Here is a 20,658-nt window from a genome sequence, read left to right on the forward strand (position 1 = left end):
TTCCCGCGATTCGAAGCAGCCGGTAAGCGCGGGAGTAATGGAGGGTAGGGGATCGGTGTTACGAGTTAGGAGGTGATTAATACAAGTTGTGCAAAGAAATCTAAGTGGTTTTGATAGGAAATTGAATGGGACTCAGGTAAATGTACGACTTAAGGCAATTGTACGATTTATAAAGATACGATATGCGAGTTTTTTCTTCTGTCGAAGGCAAGGATTTTTTTAATGCACCTTCCAGCTGTTGGATACCAGGGTTTTTATTCTTACTGTTCAGACTGTTTGTATTTTCTTCTCCACAAAGAGGCACTGCATAGCTAGAAACGAAGTGAAAGCCCTTTTCCCTGTTGTGTTGAAGGCAAAGTGGGCTACGTGTCTACAGGCAATGAGCTGTTAATGTGTACCTGAGTGTGCTTTAACTCATTGATTCATAATAATAATAATACAGTAATGATAATGATTATTAATAAATGTGAAACCAAGGTCCAGTCTACCTGTTCAGGTGGAAGTTAAATAATAATAATCCTTACATTTGATAGAGCGCTTTTCACGCCTTCTAGACGTCTCAAAGCGTTTCACAGAATTTACTGTAGAGTGAATTGACTGTATATTTGTGGGCGAAACGCGGCAGCCAATTGCGCACAGCAGCGTCCCCACAAACAGTCGTGGATTGAAGTGACCAATTTATTATTTTTTGTTTTTCTTGTGGGATTATTATTAGGTGTGTGGAGTAAGGAAACTTGCCCAAGGTTTCACCCTGCTGGGAATCAAACCCAGGTCTCTCGCTTGAGAGGCGAGTGCTCTAACCACTGAGCTACAGGACTCCACAAATATTCTAAGGAACTCTAAAATGGGCACAAAAAAGAGATCTTTTCTCTAGCCCAAAAGTCGATGGACGCGCACCTCTGATAATTCAGCACTCACGAGACATTTCATTAAATTTAATTTAAATTTCATTTAAATTTAAAATCATTAAAGATCCTGTGGCGCGAGGCAAAAAAAAGAAGGCAGTTTCTCTTGGCGCTCTGGCCAAATAAAATTGCTCGTTCACTTCATGGCTGTTGTGGGGATGTCTCTGTGCGCAAATTGCCTGCCGTGTTTGCCTACAAAATACACAGTCACTGCACTTTACGTATATCCCATTATAACGCTTTGAGACGTTTGTGAAAGGCACTAAACGGAGTCCTGTAGCATAGTGGTTAGTGGTTAGTCGCAAGCGAGAGGACCCGGTTTTGATTCCCAACTTAGGCAAGTATCTTTACTTCCAACACCTTTGGTTTCCTTGCAGTGAGAAGGAACCCGGTTGTTAGTCGATTGGCGGATCGCTTTCGGGGGTAATAATTCCCCCCCCCCCCCCAATAAAGGTCACTCAATTGACGACTGTACGTGGGACACTGCTGTGCGCAATTGTCTGCCACGTTTTGTCCACAAAATACATAATGATATAATATATCATTATTATATAAAATAGTTATTATTTTTGTTGGCAAATTGTCGCACACTTTTGCATTGAAGATTCAGTATGTATTGTGCATTCAAAACCATCACTGTGTGTGTGTTTATATATATAGATATACTGTACATATAAAAGTTCAGTATTGTACAGACTAAAATGGCCAAGTATAATATAGCTCAAAGTATAACCTTGAGTTGTGTCGGCAGGAATGCTAATTGTGGGCAATAGGTCTGAGCTTGAACGCAAAAATTAGAGTTTTAAGTAATTACAAAATGGTATTTCCTTAAGTTATTTTCTTTAGCGCGAGGGGTATGAAGCCTTCATAAGTGGTGACTAATTTTTATTATGACGAGTGGCGTAAAGATCAATTACCCTGTCAGACGCCAGGGTTGCGTTTCAGAGTTTGACCCTCGTGATCTGCCATTCAGGTGGACGTTAGAGATGTCGAAGAAGAGAAGGGAGTTTCTCCCAGTTCTGGCTAACACTCCTCCGCATCAATTGGTCATTTGCCTCAGGCCTGTTTGTGGGAGCATAGGAACAGGAGTAGGCCATTCAGCCCCTCGAGCCTGTTCTGCCACTTTACTAGAGACCTTTCCCTATACGCTTTTGCATGTGTCCAGGGATGCAGTACACCCTGAGAACGGTTGCCCGCGAAGCTCTTTGAGATGCTTCTAATGTTATAGGCTCCATATCACTTGACGACATCTATTATTGTAACGACCGCATTTGACACCGAACATTATCACATCCACATCTCAAAGCACTTCACAGATAACCCCTGTAAAGTGAAATGACTGTGCATTTTTTTGCAAGCGAATGTGGCAGCCAGTCGAGCAGCCCACAAACAGTCATGGAGCGGGGAGCCACCAGCCGGAACACCGGGAGAGAGAACGTCCCTTCTCTTATCGAGTAGCTCCGTTGGATCTTTAACGTCCTCCCGAACAGGGCACAGGCGGGAACCTGAGTTTAACGTCTCATCCGAAGGACGGATCTTCGGCTTGGAGTCGGCGTGAGGGTAGCCCTTAGCGAACAGTTCTGTTAATTTGGCTTTTAGGAAGAAGCAAAAGCTTACAGTAAAAAACACACAAAAAAAGCCGCGAGATATTTTTGGTACTCCCAACATTTTTAATAAGGATCTCTTCAGCACAAAAAAAGGCACTGTTCTCAAATGCAAAAAAAAAAAACCTATTCATTCGTTCGGGTATGCCAGCAGTTTGAAGGTGACATTTAACCTTGGACCTTGGCCGCTTTGTCACAATAAACATCTTACTGATGAGTGCAGGCTGCTGGTAAGATTGCTTCCAGATCATTCGGCGTAAGTGTGGGAGCTGCAAAAATAGTCTGCTCAGTGTTTCGTCTTGCCTCGGAAATTCGGGGTCAACTTGATCTGGTGCTTTTGGCTCAGGCGTGTCTCGGCGCGCAGGTCAAGCTGTCCTCCTGTTAATTGAGTTCGAAGCACCTCAAGTGTCTTTTATTAAGTTGTGTAGTCCTGTAGCTTAGTGGTTAGAGCACTCGCCTCGCAAGCGAGAGGCCTTGGGTTTGATTCCCAGGCAGGTGAGACGTTAGGCAAGTTTCCTTACTCCACACGCTTCTGTTTGTCCAGCAGTAAGTCGGAGCCCGGTTATTAGTTGGATTGGGGGAATCGCTTATCCGGAGGTAATAATCCTTCCAAAAAAAAATTAAATAATAATTTGGCCACTCAATCCACGACTGTTTGTGGGACTTGCTGTGCGAAATTGGCTGACGTGTTTCGCCCACAAAATACACAGTCAATTCACTGTACAGTAGGCTCTGTGAAGCGCTTTGAGACGTCTCGAAGATGTGATAAGGCGCTGAATCAAATGCAAGGATTATTATTATTATTATTGTTATTATTTATTTGCTTCACACCTCACCCATCAATGGAGAGTGAGTAGGCCAGGCTTTACAGCGATCCTGGTAATAAAGTGAGCTCTGCAGTCGTTCAATCCCCGACTCAGCCCTCCCTCCTCCTAGACGATCTCCTAGAATTTACATCTAGTTTACATGTGCCTTGGCACTGTTTTTACTCGCCCTTCAGCAAGTTATTAGTAATCCTTGCATTTGATATAGCGCCTTATCACGTTTTTGAGACGACTCGTAAGTGCTTCACAGAATACATTGTAAAGCGGATTGACCGTGTATTTTTGTGGGCGAAATGCGGCAGCTGGTTGCGCACGGCTACGTCCCACAAACAGTTGTTTACTAAGTTTATTAATTTATCAGTTTAGTCATTTAGATTGTCCTCTTGTACTCTTGCCTTCATCTGCCCCAAAATGGCCACTGTTGATGCGTTGAATTTTGCCAGTGAGTGTTGGCAAGTCACTCGACACGCAAACCTGACCTCTCTCCTCACCCGGCTGCCACACACTCTCATTACCAGCAGAAGGTGCTGAATAGGGACCAGGAGCAGGAAACCCTGACTGATATTACCCTCCCTAACCCTGGGAATTACTCCATTGTGCATATAACTGTGAATTGTCTGCAGCTGTACTTTTAACTTCTTTCTGGATCTATATGGTAAAGTGATCTGATACTATTCAATTCTATCATAAATACTTACAATAATGCTTTGATAGCACCTTTCCACCTTAATAGCACCTTTCCTGTTTGTAGGACATCTTAAAGCGCTTCACAGTATTTATGTTTTAAGTGTAGTGACGGTAGTTTACAGGCAAACACACACATAACACACTGCAAATAGCTGTGAAGTGAGTAACCAATTTTGTTTTTAGTTGGGGGGATTGTTGACTAGGGCACTCGGGGGATTTATTTTGGCAAAACTCCCTTCCCTTTTCGATTAGCGCCATGGGATCTTTAACGGCCACCTGAACAGGCACGGACAGGAGCTCGGATGAGATCTAAAAAGATTTGCAGAATGTGAGAGTACAAAAAATAGGGCCATTCGGCCCATGCAGTTCAAGGCTATATTTTTTTTCTCCAAATGAGACACCTCGTCAGCCTGGCTCCGTTGGAAACATTATCGCCAGTGAGATATAAGGTTGCGGGTTTGCCCCAAGGTTTAGGCTGACGCTCACGGCAGCACTGGGGGAGCGTTACATTGTCGGAGGTGCCGTCCTTAGGATGAGACATTAAGCTGAGGCCCTTTCTGCCTGTTCAGGTGGATGTTAAACAACAAGCAACAACAAATTACATTTGTATAGCACCTTTCATGTCGGGAGGACGTCCCAAGGCGCTGGACAGTCAGGGATTTGGGCCCAAGCAGAATCGGTGGGATGGAGGGTAAGAGTAAGAGGGTGGCCGAATGTGCGGGTAGGAGCGAGATGGCGAGATTGTGGGATGGAGTTCCAAAAGAAGGGGGCAGAGAAGCTGAAGGTCCGACTTCCGATGGTGGGGTGGGCCTGGCAAGGGATGTGGAACAGGCCGAGTGGAGTGAGTGGACAGGTTGATATGGGATTAGCAGGTCACAGATAGGCAGGAGCAAGGCCACGGGGGGCCTTGAACAGCGAGGACGAGGATTTTGAACTCCTAAGAGAAGGGAGCTTCTCCTGATGTCCTGGCCAATAAATTTGCCCATTCACTCCATGCCCTTGCTGGGTTTTTGCTCTTTGCAAATGAGCTGCCGTGTTCTCCTACAAAATATAGTAAAATCCTGTGAAGTTGCATTGAGACACTTTGATGAAGTGATAAAACGATGCATCAAAAAAATGCAACACCATCTCTGGATCGTAACATGGGATCGTAACATGGGATCGTAACATGGGACCTAACAAACATCTGTCCACCTCAGTCTTGAAAATTTGAATGGATCCAACATCCACAGCCTTTTGTGGGAGAGAGTTCCCGATTTCCACTAGCCTTTGTGTGAAAAAATGCTTCACTGATTTCACTCCGAAATGGCCCGGCTCTAATTTTAAGGCAATGCCCTACTCTTGTTCTGGATTCCCCCACCAGAGGAAATAGTTTCTCTGCAGCTACCTCATCGAATCTCTTTATCACTTTAAACGCCTCAATCAGATCACCCATCAACCTTCTAAACTTAAGGGAATAGAGGCCAAGTTTATGCAACCTGTCCTCGTAATTTAACCCTTTGAGCCCTGGTAACACTCTGGTGAACCTGCACTGTACTCGTTTTAGGGCCAATATATCTTTCCTGCAATGCGATGCCCAAAACTGAACGCAGTTACGTTTTCAGACCTAATCAATTGAAATTTTGGGACATTTGTTTTTTTGCCCCTCCGCAGGACATCAAACTTTTATTCCTGAAATGGCTACGGGACAGACTGGATGTTCAACATGTGCTGAGGTCGGAAAAGGTATCGTTGAAAGTGACTGAAACCCAGGAGCTCGGAATGGAGGTGACTCCCAGCCTGTTACCCGTGCTCACAGACACACAAGGCTTCCGGTCGGAGGGCTTCGATCCTCAAGTCTACTGGGAAAACCTGGGAACACGGCTGCTGGGACGGGTGGTGCTGTTCACTGAGGTGGTCGCAACCACGATGGATCTGTTCGGAGGGTAAGGAGAGCTTTTGTAAGGGTATGGCTCATCGTTGGAGGACGGGCTACAGCTTTGGCTTTAGTGAAGGGGTGGGGGGGTGCAATCATGAAGAAATGCACATCGCCAAGTCTCTCCTTTGCTTTATAATTACAATCATAATCCTTGCGTTTCGGTCAGCGCCTTATCACAGTGGAAGGACGCCTCAAAAGTGCTTCAGGGGATTTACATGAAATGGAGCGATTGTGTATTTGTAGGCAAACACGGCAGCAGAATTGCACAACCGTAATATCCCACAAACAGCCTTAGAATGGAGTGACCATTTTCATCTGGGGGATAGGACGGCGGGAGAGAGAAACTCTCTTCTCTTTTCAAATAGCGCCTCGGGATCTTTAACATCCGCCTGAACAGGAGAACGGGACCTCGGTTTAACGTCTCATCCGAAGGACTTTGTACCCAAAGCACAGTGTTTGCATGTGAGCTTTAGATGTAAAGTTATCTTGGAGCGTATGTTGGGGGTTGGGGGCGGTGTGGGGGGGTGGTTGGTAGAGAAAGAAGATTTTTTTTAAAAAAAAGCTGTGATTGGCAAATAATTTATTGGGTTATTGTGTTTGTAGTTATATGTTATACACAGGTGCAAGATTCCTTTTTTTTTGCTTTCGTTTGCAGGTGAGTGAGAGGTTGATGGGGGAGCCTGGTGGGGAGGGTGGGGGTGAGAGAGAGAAAAAAATTAGGGGCATTTGCGAGAAAGTGCATTGTGCTGGAGGTTGCAGATGATTTGTATGCGGTTTGTTTTTCCAAGACTTGGTCACGTGCTGTGGACCAGACCAGGTTGGACCCTAATGCCGGCAAAACGGAAGCTGTTTTGTTTTCACACTGAAGGTGGTGTAGGTCATAATGATAATAGTAATGATAATAACGATAATTAATAATCCTTGCATTTGGTACAGCGCCTTTCACATCAGGAGGACATCCCAAAACGCTTTGCGGGATATACTGTAACGTGTTATTTTATTAGCAGATGTAGCAGCCAGTTTGCACCCAGCACCCACCACAGCAGTGTCCCACGAATAGCCACAGGCCAATTTTACTCGGGGATTATTGGCCAGGACACCAGGAGAGAGAGAGGAGCTCCCTTCTCTTTTTTTAATAGCACCGCGGGATCTTTAACGTCCACCTGAACAGGCAGACGGGACCTCGGTTTGACATCTCATCCGAGGGCCATTGCAGCATTCCCCCCCCACCCCCAGACTGCATTCGAGTATCATCTTTGACTATATGAATTCCAAGTCCCACTGTGGGGCTTAATCCTTGTACTTGATATAGCGCTTTATCACGTCGGAAGGATGTCTCAAAGCGTTTCACAGGATTTACTGTGAGATGAAGTGACTGTGTATCTGTAGGCAAACGCGTGAGCACAATTGCACACAGCAACGTCCCATAAAGAGCCATGAAACGAACGAACAATTTTTTTTCTATTTTGGGAGACCAGGAGAGAGAGAAAAAATCTTATTGAATAGCACCACGGGATGTTTAACTTCTACCCAAACAGGCAGATGGGACCTCGGTTTAACGTCTCATTCGAAGGACAGCTTCTCCGAGAATGCAACATCCCACCACCAGCGCTGCATTGGAGCGTCAGCTTAGACTGTGCGAGTTCAGGTCCCGATGTGGGACTCAAATCCACAACCTCACAAGCAAAGGACGTTGTGGAGTCCTGTAGCTCAGTGGTTAGAGCACTCGCTTTGCAAGTGAGAGACCTGAGTTCAATTCCAGGCAGAGGGCGAAACCTTGGGCAAGTTTCCTTACTCCACACAGAGCCTAATAATAATCCCTCAAAAAAAAAACAATAATAATTGGGTCACTTCAATCCACGACTGTTTGTGGGACATTGCTGTGCGCATTTGGCTGCTGCGTTCGCCCACAAATATAGTCAATTCACTTCACAGTGTGTTCTGTGAAGCACTTTGGGACGTCCTCCCGACGTGAAAAGCGCTATATCAAATGCAAGGATTATTATTATTATTAAAGAGGCTGCTGACTGAGCCGGGCCTGACACAGCCGTTACTGCTCCTCTTTTGCTCCGGGGTGTAGAATTTCCAATAACAATGCTGAATTAATGAAAATAAGGTTCCTACACCGAGTACAGCAAGTGCCAGAAGAATGCTCCTCTTCTGCGCTTTTCCCCTTCCTCTCCACCAACACCCGCCGCCCCCCACCCCCCAACGTGTGCCTGCTGATCATTAATCGGGAGGAAAAAATACAATTAACCTGGACACCGTTCAGTTTCAAGCTATTAGCAATGTAATTGGCCGACCTGTCTTGTTTTAGACTCTGTTCGCTGCAGTGCAGATGTGTTCTTTAGCGCTTGTCATAATAACGCAAGAGGTTTTGAGAGAGATTCACTTCCAAGTACCCTTTTCCTTTCAAAAACAGCAACTTGCATTTCAACGTAGCGCCCCTTCGTGCAGGGTAGCGTCCCCGGCGCGCTCGACAGCGATGGAGCACGACGCTGAGCTGGGGGAATAGACCCTAGGCACGGTCGAGGAGGAAGGTCTTCAGTCGCGTACCTGAAATGGGGAAGGAGGTCACAAGGCGGAGGGAGAGAGGAAGAGTGTTCCACAGAGTTTTCATATCTCTTACCATTTCAGCCATGCTACCTCCTGCTCTCCGGAACTCCTTCCCGGAGTCCCTCGCCTCACCTATTCCCTCCTGATCTCAAGACCGTCCTTCGGATGAGATGTTAAGCCGAGGTCCCGCCTGCCTGTTCAGGTGGATGTTGAAAATCCCGCGGCGCTATTGGAAAAGGGAAGGCGGTTTCTGCCAGAGTCCCGGCCACGTTGATGTGGGCAACTGTCCTGCCGCGTTTGCCTACGTACTCACAGTCACGCCATTTCACAATAAATCCTGTGAAGCATTTTCAGACATCCTTCTGACGCGATAAGGCGCTATACCAATTTTTAATAATATTGTCGTTATATCTTTCCGAACCTGCTTTTGGTTACCTTTCCTCCCCTCTCCCCTCCTCTCCCCAGCTGAGGCTCCCAGTCAGCTTTCTGAAATGTTTTGAGACGTTTGAAAGACGTATTAATGTCATGTACATTAGTATATTATACATATTGTATTAATATAAATTGATGGTGTAGTCCCATAGAGTAGCGGTTACAGCAATCAGCACGCAAGCGAGAGGAGCCTGGTTGATTCCCGAGCCGGGCGAAACGTTAAGCAAGTTTCCTTACACCACACGCCTCAATTTACGGAGCAGTAAGTAGGAACCCGATTGTTAGTCGATTGGCAGATCGCTTTCTGTGGTAATAGTCCCTCCAAAGAAAAAAAAGGCCACTCAATCCACAACTGTTTGTGAGACACTGCTGTGTGTAATTGGCTGCCGTGTTTCGCCCCCAGTCAACTCACTTTACAATATATTTTGTGAAGCGCTTTGAGACGTCTCAACGACGTAATAAGCGCTATATCAAATGCAAGGTTTGGGATTATTAAATTGTTGTTCTGGCTAACAGTGCACTTTCATGGCAAATTCTCTGCTTCTTGACACAGAAAGGGGTGAACGAGGAAGGGTCGGGATTCACACTGAGGGTCAGGCAGGAGTAGGAAGAGTAACACCTGCTTCAAGGACTTGGAGGGACCAGGTTAGAAACTCAAGGAGAAAAAGCTGCCCAGGCTCCATATGCGAGCAATATAAAGTGTTTATATAACGGAGTTACCTTGGAGTTAACGTAAACCACAAACGAGAACTTGGATAATTTATCCTCATTCAAAAAAAAAAAAATTCCTTAACGTTACTGTAGGTTGGGAGTCGGAAGAGGGAGGGGGGAGAGAGGAGAAAGATATATATTTTCGCAAGAATCGCATAGAAGTGATTGTTTTTTTTAAAAAAAGATTCTTTTGCAAAATCAAAGCAAACGGAGTGGCATGAAAAGTCCCGAACAGACATAAACAGCAGACGAGGGGGACAGTGGTGGGGAGGGGAAGGGCGGGCGGGCGGGCTGAAATTTTGGAATGCCAGGACTGATTTAAGTGTGTGTTCATAGCCCTGCTGTAATAATAGCAGTGACAAACCTTTGGTCGGAGAGAGCCAAAGCACGGGGAGGGTGGTTAGTGGGGTGGAACTAATTTAATGCCTCAGTGGATCTCGCAGCAGTACAACAGCAGAGCCCGACAGAGGCCTTTGTCTACCTTTCCACTTGTGCAGGCGAGATGCCAGTCAGCAAGTTGGGTTCAAGAACAGGTGGAAGTCATTATGTCTGTCATAATGCTCTGAAAAATTGTTCCTGAACTTGTTGCTCCGCGGTTTTTTTTGGAAATCGGATTGAAAGTGATGGCCCCCCCCCCCTCCCCCTCTCAAGATCGTATTGGGTGGTGGGGATGTGGGGGGTGAGTGGGGGGGGGGGGGCGGAGCTGGGGAGAAGGTGCTGATCGCGAGGTTCCGGTTTCGGAAGGGGACGGAAAATAACGGGCCTCGCGTTTCGATCGAGCGCCTCGCCACGTCGCCCGAGATGGCTCGAAGAGCTTCACGGAATTTACCGGGAAGTATAGTGACGGGGTATTTTGTGGGAGTTCGAGTCAGCCACTTTGCACACGGCGACACGTCACAAGACGCCCACTTGGGGCGTTGTTGGTCAGGACACGGGGAGAGGGAAAGTCACTTTCTCTTTTCCAGTTGTGCCACAGGACCTTCAACGTCCAACCAAACAGGCAGACAGGAACTCGGTCTCACGTTCCATCTGAAGGACGGCACCTCCGACGATGTAGCATCGTGTTCTAATGTCAGCCTAGACTTTATGAGGTTGATAACAGTCTGCCCCTCTTCCCCAGCCTCCCCAAGGTACATGAGCTTGGGGTATAAAATCACCTTGGTCACAGGTTATAGACCCTGCTCTCTGATGGCTCAGTGAGCTTATACATTCAGAAGTCCAGAAGACTGAGACATGCAATGATTCCTGCTCTGTGTGGAGTGATCTATTCTCAGCCAAATCACGCTCGGGAGCACTACAATTGCAATAATAGTAATTCTGCATTTGATTCAGTGCCTTATCACGTCTTCGAGACGTCTCAAAGAGCTTCACAGAATATACTGTAAAGTGGATTGACTGTAAATTTTTTGGGGTGAAACGCGGCAGCTAATTTGCGCACAGCAGCGTCCCCACAAACAGTTGTGGATTGAGTGACCAAATTATTTTCTGGAGGGATTATTACCCGCGGAGCGCGATCTGCCAATTGACGTAACAACTGGGTTCCTACTTACTGCTAGGTAAACCGAGGCACGTGGAAGTAACAAAACCTTTTGCCCGGTAGTTGCTGTAACCACGACACCACAGGACTCCATAATTAGCTGCAATGAAAAAGAGCTCACTGAGGGATTGGGGAGCTGTCCCCAATGGCATTATTTTTACTGCATGGCTGCTGGCGGGGATGTCACTGTGTGCAAATTGGCCGCCGTGGTTGCCTACGAATAGTCACTGCACATCACAGTAAAATCCTTTTGAGATCTTTCGGGAAGGTGACGTGGTGCTATATTGTTAAATATAATAAATGTAACACATTGAGGTAGATGATCTTATATAATAATAATAATAATAATAATAATAATCCTTGCATTTGATATAGTGCTTTTCACGTCTTCTCGACGTCTCAAAGCGCTTCACAGAATAGACTTTAAAGTGAATTGACCCTATATTTGTGGGGGAAACGCGGCAGCTAATGGCGCACAGCAGCGTCCCCACAAACAGTCTTGGATTGAAAATGACCAATTTATTATTGTTTTGGAGGGATTATTTATTATCTTCCACACAAAACACTGTAAGGCTTTATCCTGAAATGAAATTGCGGATCTTGAGGGCAGCAACTGCAAACCGCGGAAGTAAGGATCGCATTTTTGTTCGATTCCCGGGCAGGGTGAAACCTTAGGCAAGTTTCCTTACTCCGCACGCCCCTGTTTACCTAACAGTAAGTAGGAACCCGGTTTTTGGTTGACTGGCAGATTGCTTTCCAGGGGGGTAATAATACTGGCTCCCTGCCGCAGAATGGATCGATTTCAAGATCCTCTCGCTCGTCTACAAAACCCTTCAAGCCTTGGCACCTCCCTACCTCTCCGACCTGCTTTCTCCGCGTTTCATCACCCGCCACCTCTGCTCAGCTGGCTCTGGCTTTCTGCTTGTCCCTCGTCTCCTCCATTCCACCAGCTGGGTCCGTGCGTGCGCCCTGAAACTCTCTAAACCCCTCCGACTTGTTCCCCATCTTCAGATCACGCCTTAAGACCTTCCTCTTTGACCATGCTTATGGTCCCCTCTGTGGAGGGCAGGGGTAGGGGCAGGAGGGTGACCGGAGACGCGGTCAAAGAGAACAGATTTGAAACAGGCCCTGAAGGAGGTAAGGGAGGGAGTCAGGTGAAGGGTGCTATATAAATGCATGTTGTTGTTCTTGTTGCTTGTTCTGTGGGTCTAAATAATTTGCCACCTGCTTACTTTCTGTTCTCAGCCCTGTCAATCTTTCTACGTTCTTAGTCCTATGATAGGCGTCCCTGAGTCAGAAGGGACTTTGAACCCAGAGTCCACGCTCAGAAAGAAAAGAGAATTTTGTTTTCTCTCCGAATGTCCTGGTCAACAATCCCACAGATAAAATTTGTCATTTGTTCGTGGCTGAATGGGACGCTGCTGTGGGCAAATTGGCTGCCACGTTTCGCCTGCAAAATGCGCAGTCAATTCACTTTACAATATATCCTGTGAGGCGCTTTGAGACGTCCTTCTGACGCGATCAGGTGCAAAACCAAATGCACGGTTTATTGTTATCATTATCATCGATAAATTGGTCAATCGCCTCTTGGCTGTATGTGCGTTGGCCATTGCTGTGGACAAACCAGCTGCCAGGTTCGCCTACAGAATACCAGTCACTCCGCTTCGCAGTACGTCCCGCGAGACGTCTTCCCGACGTGAAAGGCGCTGTGCCGAATGCAGCGATTTTATATATAGTCTCACCCGCATAATCTATCTCAGATTATTTGTGCAGCCTCCCGTTTCCGCTCATAAGCTGTTCGCATACTGACAGCTTCCTGGCGAGCGCAACGATGCTCCAAACCACTCCTAACCTGAGTGGAGGCGAGTGCTTTACGGTTCTTTAACTTAGCTGTCCGTCCGGGGCTTGACGGACAGTACAAAGACCTCTTAAAAGGGGCGCTGTCTGGGAGCAGTATTATTTGGCAAGTCGCTTTCACGTGAGGGAGGAACCGTACATCATTTTACCCCACCGTGGTGTCGTGATGGCAATGACAGGGTGATGTGTATCAGCACAATTTATGTAATTGCACCGTGTGTTTATAAATGGAAAAAGCGTTTGCCAGCTCCTTTTTCATGCCCTTTTAACCTCTTTCCCGTGTTCAAGCCCTTCGAGATTGGCTGCAAGTTCTCTACAACCTCCCCTATTTCAGATGAATTCTATGGTTATTAAAGTAATTAATAATAGTAATAATAATGATGATGATGATGATAATAATCCTGGCATTTGATACGTCACATCATTGAGACGACTTGAAGCGTTTCGCAGGATAGATTGTAAAGTGGAGTGACTGTGTATTTTGTGGGCAAAACGCAGTGGCCAGTTGCGCACGGCAGTGTCCCACAAACAGTCGTGGCTTGAGTGACCAAATATATTTTTTTGAGGGATTTTTATCTCCGGAAAGCGATCCGCCAATCGACTAACAATCGGGTTCCTACTTACTGCTTGGCAAACAGAAGTGTGTGGAGTAAGGTAACTTGCCTAAGGTTTCGTCCTACCCAGGGATCGAACCCAGGTTCTCTCGCTTGCGAGTTGAGCGCTCTAACCACTACACTACGGGACTCTCAGATACACAATCACTATTTACAGAAAACTCTTGTAGAGCGCTTTGAGACTTTTCGACCTCATAAGGACCAATATGAAATATAAGGATGATCAATCCATAAGAGAGCAATAACAACAACAAAATTACATTTGTAAAGTGCCTTTCACGTCGGGAGGACGTCCCATTGCGCTGAACAGTCGGGGATAAGGACCCGAGCATGGTGGGGGGGGGGGCAGGATCGGGGTGAGGGAGCGCAGAGAGGTAGGAGGGCGGCTGAAGGCACGATCGAAAAAGAGCATCTTGAGTCGTGACTTGAAGGAAGCAAGTGAGGGAGCAAGGCACAGGGATTGTAGGATGGAATTCCAAAGGGTGGGGGCACAGAGGATGAAAGCCCGGCTGCCAATGGTAGGGCAGGTCAGGCAGGAAACATGGAGCAGGTTGGAGCCTGTTGAGCGGAGGGAGCAGACAGGTTGATAGGGGGGTCAGCAGATCAAAGATGTAGGAGGGGGCAAAGCCGTGGAGGGCCTTCAAAGTGAGGACGAGGGTTTTGAATTCTATCCACTGGGGGATGGGGAGCCCGTGGAGCCGGGTGAGGGTGGGGGGGGTCATGGAGCCTGGTGTGGGAGAGGACGCGAGCTGCAAAGTTCTGGATGATCTGCCGCTTGTGGAGGGAAGAGTTGGGGAGGCCGGCGAGGGAGTTTCCGCGGTCGGGCTTTGAGGCAACGAATGCGTGTACGGGTATTTCGGGGGCCTGGAGTGAGTGACCAATTTTTATTTGGGGGATTGTCGGCCCGGACATCAGTAGAGAGAAACTCCCTTCTCTTTTCCAATAGATATTTAACGTCCACCTGAACAGGCAGACGGGACCTCGGGTTTACATGACATCCGAGGGACGGCACCTCTGATAACACGACGCATTGTGAATGTGAGCACCAGCTGCACAACTGTAAGCAACTTACCACAGTTGTGGAGAAATGGGAACCCTGAAAGGGTTAAATGCTTTGACTTCACCCGGTTTTGCAATGCCTTCCTACTGTTTTAGCGAGCATAAATCACTTTGATAAATTCACATTTTTGCGACGTGATGTGTGAAGCTTTTCTACCCCACTGCATGAATAAAGGGCCATTTTTCATACACTCACTGCCAGGGGTTTTGACGCACACCCTCTGAACTTAACCATGGCGGATGCAAGTCGCGGTGGAGTGTTTGCGGACCGCAAGACTATCCCTTCGCCCCTTCTGCTCAGTCTGCCTCGTGGAGACCCGGAACTTAGTGATTAGCGCGCTCGCCTCTCAAGCGAGAGGGTCTGGGTTCGGTTCCTAGGCAAATTTCCTCACTCCACACACCTCCGTTTACCTAGCAGTAAACAGGAACCCAGTTGTAAATCGATTGGCGTATCAGTTTCCGGGGGTAATAATCTCTCCCCACCCCAAACAAAATGTGATCCCTCAATCCACGGCTGTTTGTGGGGGCGCTGCTAAGCGCAATTGGCTGCCGAGTTTCACCCACAAAATATACAGTCACTCCACTTTACAGTATATTCTGCAAAGCGCTTTGAGGCGTCTGAACCACGTGATAAAGCCGATAATCAAATGCGAGGATTATTATTATTTCACTCAACAGGTTAGGACGAAGAAGGCCCTCCCACCAGTTTGATCTCATTCTTCCAGAATACTCGCTTCACTGTCTGCCCATTGCGACATCGAAACACTTTCTTAATTATGTCCAAAGCCCTGGCCTCAACCACCCTCCTGTGAGTGTGGGATTGGAAACCCAATAGACCCTCATTATAACGCGGCTTGTTATAGCGCAGTGTCACTTGCACCATGAACGCCACTGCTTCCTGTCCAGCCCGTTATTGCCAAACACAATCAGTGTTAACCCTAAACCACTCTGCAACCTAACCCTAGCCACACTGTACATGTTAACCCTAACACTAACCACACAAACGCACACACACAAGTAAGCGTAAGAAGTTTTGCCAGTTCCCCAAACCACAGCTTTTTGAGGACCAAAAGTGGGTGAATGTTTGATTTTTAAGTTGCTGTCTCCCAGTCTCTTGGAAGGGTATTAAGATGTAAACTGTTGGGTTCTCTCAGTAGTAAAGGGCCCCATCAAAGTAAAGTGTGCCAAAATTCATCACTGAGAGAAAATACGTAATAAAATGTAATATATACTTTTATGTGCTGCATTTTATGTCAATCCTGTCTGTAGGATATTGCTGTGCGAATTTTATATCAAATGCAAGGATTATTATTATTATTATGTAGAGTACTTTTCATGGCAGGAGTACATCCCAAAGCACTTGACCATTCTGGCACTGGAGCTGAGGGTGGGAGATGGAGGCGGGGGGTGGGGGGAAGGGAGTGAGGAGAGGAAAGATGACCAAAAAGCACAGTCAAAGAGGTAGGTTTTGAGATGTTCCTTGAAAGAGGGGAGGAAGCGAGCGATGAATAAAAATCCTTGCATTTGATACAGCGCATTTCACGGTCGAGACGTCTCTATAAAGTGCCTCAAAGGATAAACTATAAAATGTAGTGACTGTGTATTGTGTAGAGGAACGAACAGTTTGTGAACAGTGATAGTCAGTGCCTTCGGGAGAGTTGAATTTCCGCTGATCTCACTTACTGCAAGCCGTGAGTGCTTTCTGTGCCTGGTGCACGAGGGCAGGGTCGAGGATGTGACAGCAGCGGAATTTCCGGTGCGTAAAAAACAATAATAATTTGGTCGCTTAGTCCTGTCTTTGGGACACTGCTGCGCGCAATGGGCTGCCACGTTTCGCCCACAAAACAAACAGTCACTACACTTTACAGTGTATCTTGTGAAGCGCTTTTAGATGTCTCTAAGACGTGATAAGACGCTATATCAAATGCAAGGATTATTATTATTATTATTATTATTATAGCGTTGACATTACTTCCTGCGAGCAAGAAACCAGTGTCGGAAGCTGGAAGCATATGGCACTTGCCTGAATTCCTCTGGCTCATGATTAGGCTGTGCTATAAGCTAACCCGGGATATACATGTTATATTGGCACGTTCTGACCGGGTCACTCTGTATTAGCAATGATCCTTGTGTTTGATTTGGTGCCTTTCTCATCAAGAAGACATTGTGAAGCCCTTCGCAGGATACACTGTAAATGTAGGGATTGTATATTTGTGGCCAAACACGGCCGGACATTTGCGGACAGGAATGCCCCACAAACAGCCACACCAATTTTACTCGGGTGATTGTTGGCTGGGACCCGGTAACTCTAAAATAATAATAATAATGCTTGCATTTCGTATAAAGCTCTGTTAAGGTGTCTCAAAGCCCAAAATATACCGCAGTGTGAATTAACTGTACATTTTGTGGACGAAACGCAGCAGCCGATTGCGCACAGCAATGTCTCACTTCTCCCACGGCCATGGATTGAATGACCCAATCCTTTTTTGTGGAGGGATCATTACCCCCGGAAAGCGATCCGCCAATCAACCAACAACCAGATTCCTACTTACTGTTAGAGTAAAACAGAAGCGCGTGGAGTAAGGAAACTTGCCTAAGGTTTCGCCCCGGCTGGGAATCGAACCCGGGTCCTCTCGCTTGTGAGTCGAGCGTGAAATGTGAACCATGTGCGCTTCTAACAGCTAATAGCTCATTACATTACCAAGCATTTAAGTCAATGATGGCATTTCCTTTCTCAGTCAATGGGAATCCTGGCCGAGCGAACGAGTTAATGCTGCTCGGACTGTAACTTAGTTCATAAGCCATTATGTTTCTTTGGCTGGTTCTACTTTGCAATTGGAGCTGCAGCGTTTAGACCTACGGTAGCTGGTTCCAATAGCTTAGTATTTTTTCCCCACTACAAAAGAGTTTCCAGGAACTGCGAGCTGAGTTTCGGTCCAGCGCTTTTGATTCATTGCTGCTGCAGTCTAATGTTGGTTTCCATATGTATGTTTTAAAAGCTGCAGCGCTCCAGCTAATGTACACGCACATTTCATGTCTGTTGTGGCACCTTATCCACATTAAGCGAAATTCAGTCATGCTGTGGGGAGTGAGAATTGATCGACACCTGATCCGTTGGTCAAATTGGCCTATTTCTTTATCACATTGGATTGCTAACCGCAGCTGTTAATTATTTACATCGCTCCCATTATTACTTCACTTCAGAACCATCGTTCACTCGGCCTGTGTGTTCAGCCTGGCTCAGTGGTATCGCTCTCGCCTCTGAGTCAGAAGGTCGTTGGCTCAAGCCCCAATCGGGACTTGGAATCACATAGTTTAAGCTGACACTCCAATGCAGCGCTGGGGATGTGTTGCATTGTCGGAGGTGACGTCCTTTGGATGAGATGTTAAACTGAGGTCCCGTCTGCCTGTTCACGTGGATGTTAAAGATCCCGCGGTGCTATTCGAAAAGAGAAGGGAGTTTCTCTCTCTCTCTCCCGGTGTCCTGGCCAACAATCTCCCCCAAATAAAATTGGTCACTCACTCCATGGTTGTTTGTGGGCGTAATTGGCTCTTGCGTTTCGCCCATGAAATACAGTCACTGCACTCTACAGTATGTCCTGCGAAGCGCTTTCAGACGTCTCAGCGAATGTCAGCCTGGCTCAATGGTAGTCACTCTCGCCTCTGCGTCAGGAAGTTGTGAGTTCAAGCCTCATGTTGGGACCTTGAACTCACAGTCCAGGCTGACGCTCCTGTGCAGTATTGGGGAAGCGCTACACTGTTGGAAGTGCCGTTCATTGGATGGAGAGGTTGACCGTGGTTCGGTGGGTGTTAAAAATCCTCCGACACTATTTGGAGAGAGAACGGAGTTTCTCACTCCCAGCATCCAGGCCAACAGTCCCCCCCCCCCAGATAAAATTGGTCATTCCCTTCAACATTTATGGGATGCTGTTATGTCCAAATTAGCTCAAAATCACTTTAAATACTCACAGCAAATAAACCCTGGGAAGTGAGTTGTGATCTTTTGACAACCTGACAAAGCACAATATCAAATGCAAGAATTATTAAGGATTGTTGCCTGGTTTATGTCCTATTTAGGATTGCCAACTAGGATCTTGGATCACAAAGTTGAGAATACACCTACACCTCCGAGTTTGCCTTGGGATTACTGAGGATCTGTCTTTATTCTCTAGACATGTGTCCTTGGAGCTAGTTCAATCCAATGAATAAATACCTTAATTACTTTCAATAAATTGCTTCAATATGAGCTTTATGGGCTTATATTGAATTTACTCTTGTTCTGCAATAAATGTTAATTGGCGTTTCATATTTACTTTTGTACATTCTGTGCTCTTCCACATTTTGAGAACATCATTTTCGTTCAGTTGACTTTTGCTCCAGGTCACTCTTTTACTCAACGCTTGATATTAAATGAAGTGCAATAAAAATAGCATTGTTGAAGAAGAAGAAGAAAAAAAAATTCTCCACACTCTCCGACTCCCTGTAAGGTGAGGGTTCAATCACTAGTTACTGTCAGATCTTTTCCAGTTCCCCGGGTGGAGACCCATGGCGTAGTGCTTAGCACCCTCGCCTCGCAAGCAAGAGGACCCAGGCGAGGCGAAATTTTAGAAAAGTTTCCTTACTCCACACGCCTCCGTTAACCCAGCAGTAAGTAGGAACCAAGTTGTTGGTTGATTGGTGGATTGTGTTCCGGGATTAATAATCCCTTTTAAAAAATATATTAATTTGTTCACTCAATCCACCACTGTTTGTGGAACACTGCCGTCCCCAATTGGCTGCTGCGTTTCACCCACAATATGCATAACCTTATGACTCAGAGGTGAGAGCACTTCCGCTGTATATCAACTGTAAGGATTATTATTATTTCTTAGTAATCCAATGGACGGAGGCAGGGAGGCCCAAAGAATTCCTTCTCGTTTTGAATAGCGTCATGGGATCTTTAGCGTCCACCCGAACAGGCGAATGGGACCTCGGTTTGAAGTCTCGATCAAACGTTTCATCCGCAGGCTTCAGTGATTGCCAGAAAAGCTTTGTGGATCACGAGAGGGAGAAAATGCCCTTCACTGAGGGAACCCCAAAGTGGATAAAAAGCTTATTTTTACTTAACTGTACCGACCGGTCCTACAGCCATCAAGTGCGTTTGATTTATGCTATCTCAAAAAAATAGCTTGACATTTACTCCGCTTTTACTCCATGCTTTCATTTGGGAAAAAAAACTAAACTGTTTTCCCTCCCTGTTTGCGAGTACAAGGCGCTCATTTAATATGGAATATAGCGTGACCGAAGTAAGAAAAGTAATGCTGTACTACTGTCAGCTCCTTTCTTCCTGTCCTGCAATGGTTAAGATGATGGGCATTGCTGTAAATCAACGTTTGCCTGGTAACACTCTGTGTGCATCATATGGTTTTAATTTTTCAAGGGGACGTCATGTACTTGGAGAGGTGTGTGTGTGTGTGTGTGTGAGGAGACATAAGAATGAAAGTTGCTAAACATTCTCCAAAAGTCCTGTTTTGTTCTCTTATGCCTCGTCTTCTATTGGTGAGGGGCCTGTCAGTGCAGAGCCTGAACAGCGAGACAGTCGACCATATAGGAAGCTAAAATAATAACCATAATCCTTGCATTTGATATAGTGCCTTATCATGTCGTTGAGATGCCTCGAAGCTCTTCACAGAATATACTGTCAAGTGAATTGACTGTATTTTGTGGGTGAAACGCGGCAGCCAATTTGCGCACAGCAGTGTCCCACAAACAGTCATGGATTGAATGCCCCAAATTTTTTTTGAGGCGATTTATTACCCCCAGAAAGCGATTCACCAATCGAATGACAACTGGGTTCCAACTTACTGCTAGGAAAACAGAGGTGTGTGGAGTAAGGGAATGTGTCTAAGGTTTTGCTCTGCCCCAGAATCAACACCCGGGTCCTCTCGCTTGCAAGGCGAGCCCGCTAACCACTA

General features: G+C 46.4%; 1 protein-coding gene and 1 non-coding gene across 2 annotated transcripts in view; one reads left to right on the top strand and one right to left on the bottom strand.

Annotated features, from left to right (window-relative positions):
* The window catches only part of hlcs (holocarboxylase synthetase (biotin-(proprionyl-CoA-carboxylase (ATP-hydrolysing)) ligase)), a 67,992-nt gene that overhangs the window by 9,255 nt on the left and 38,079 nt on the right, over window positions 1–20,658 (top strand). The window contains exon 5 of the mRNA XM_042334618.1: window positions 5,674–5,945. Within this exon, the coding sequence (XP_042190552.1) occupies window positions 5,674–5,945 (272 nt within the window). The remainder of the gene's footprint in view (window positions 1–5,673; window positions 5,946–20,658) is intronic.
* trnae-cuc lies at window positions 747–818 on the bottom strand. The gene has a single exon. It is a non-coding gene; the product is annotated as a tRNA-Glu (tRNA).

The sequence above is a fragment of the Callorhinchus milii genome, unplaced genomic scaffold, assembly GCF_018977255.1.
Source record: "Callorhinchus milii isolate IMCB2004 unplaced genomic scaffold, IMCB_Cmil_1.0 Scaffold4, whole genome shotgun sequence".
Lineage (NCBI taxonomy): Eukaryota > Metazoa > Chordata > Chondrichthyes > Chimaeriformes > Callorhinchidae > Callorhinchus > Callorhinchus milii.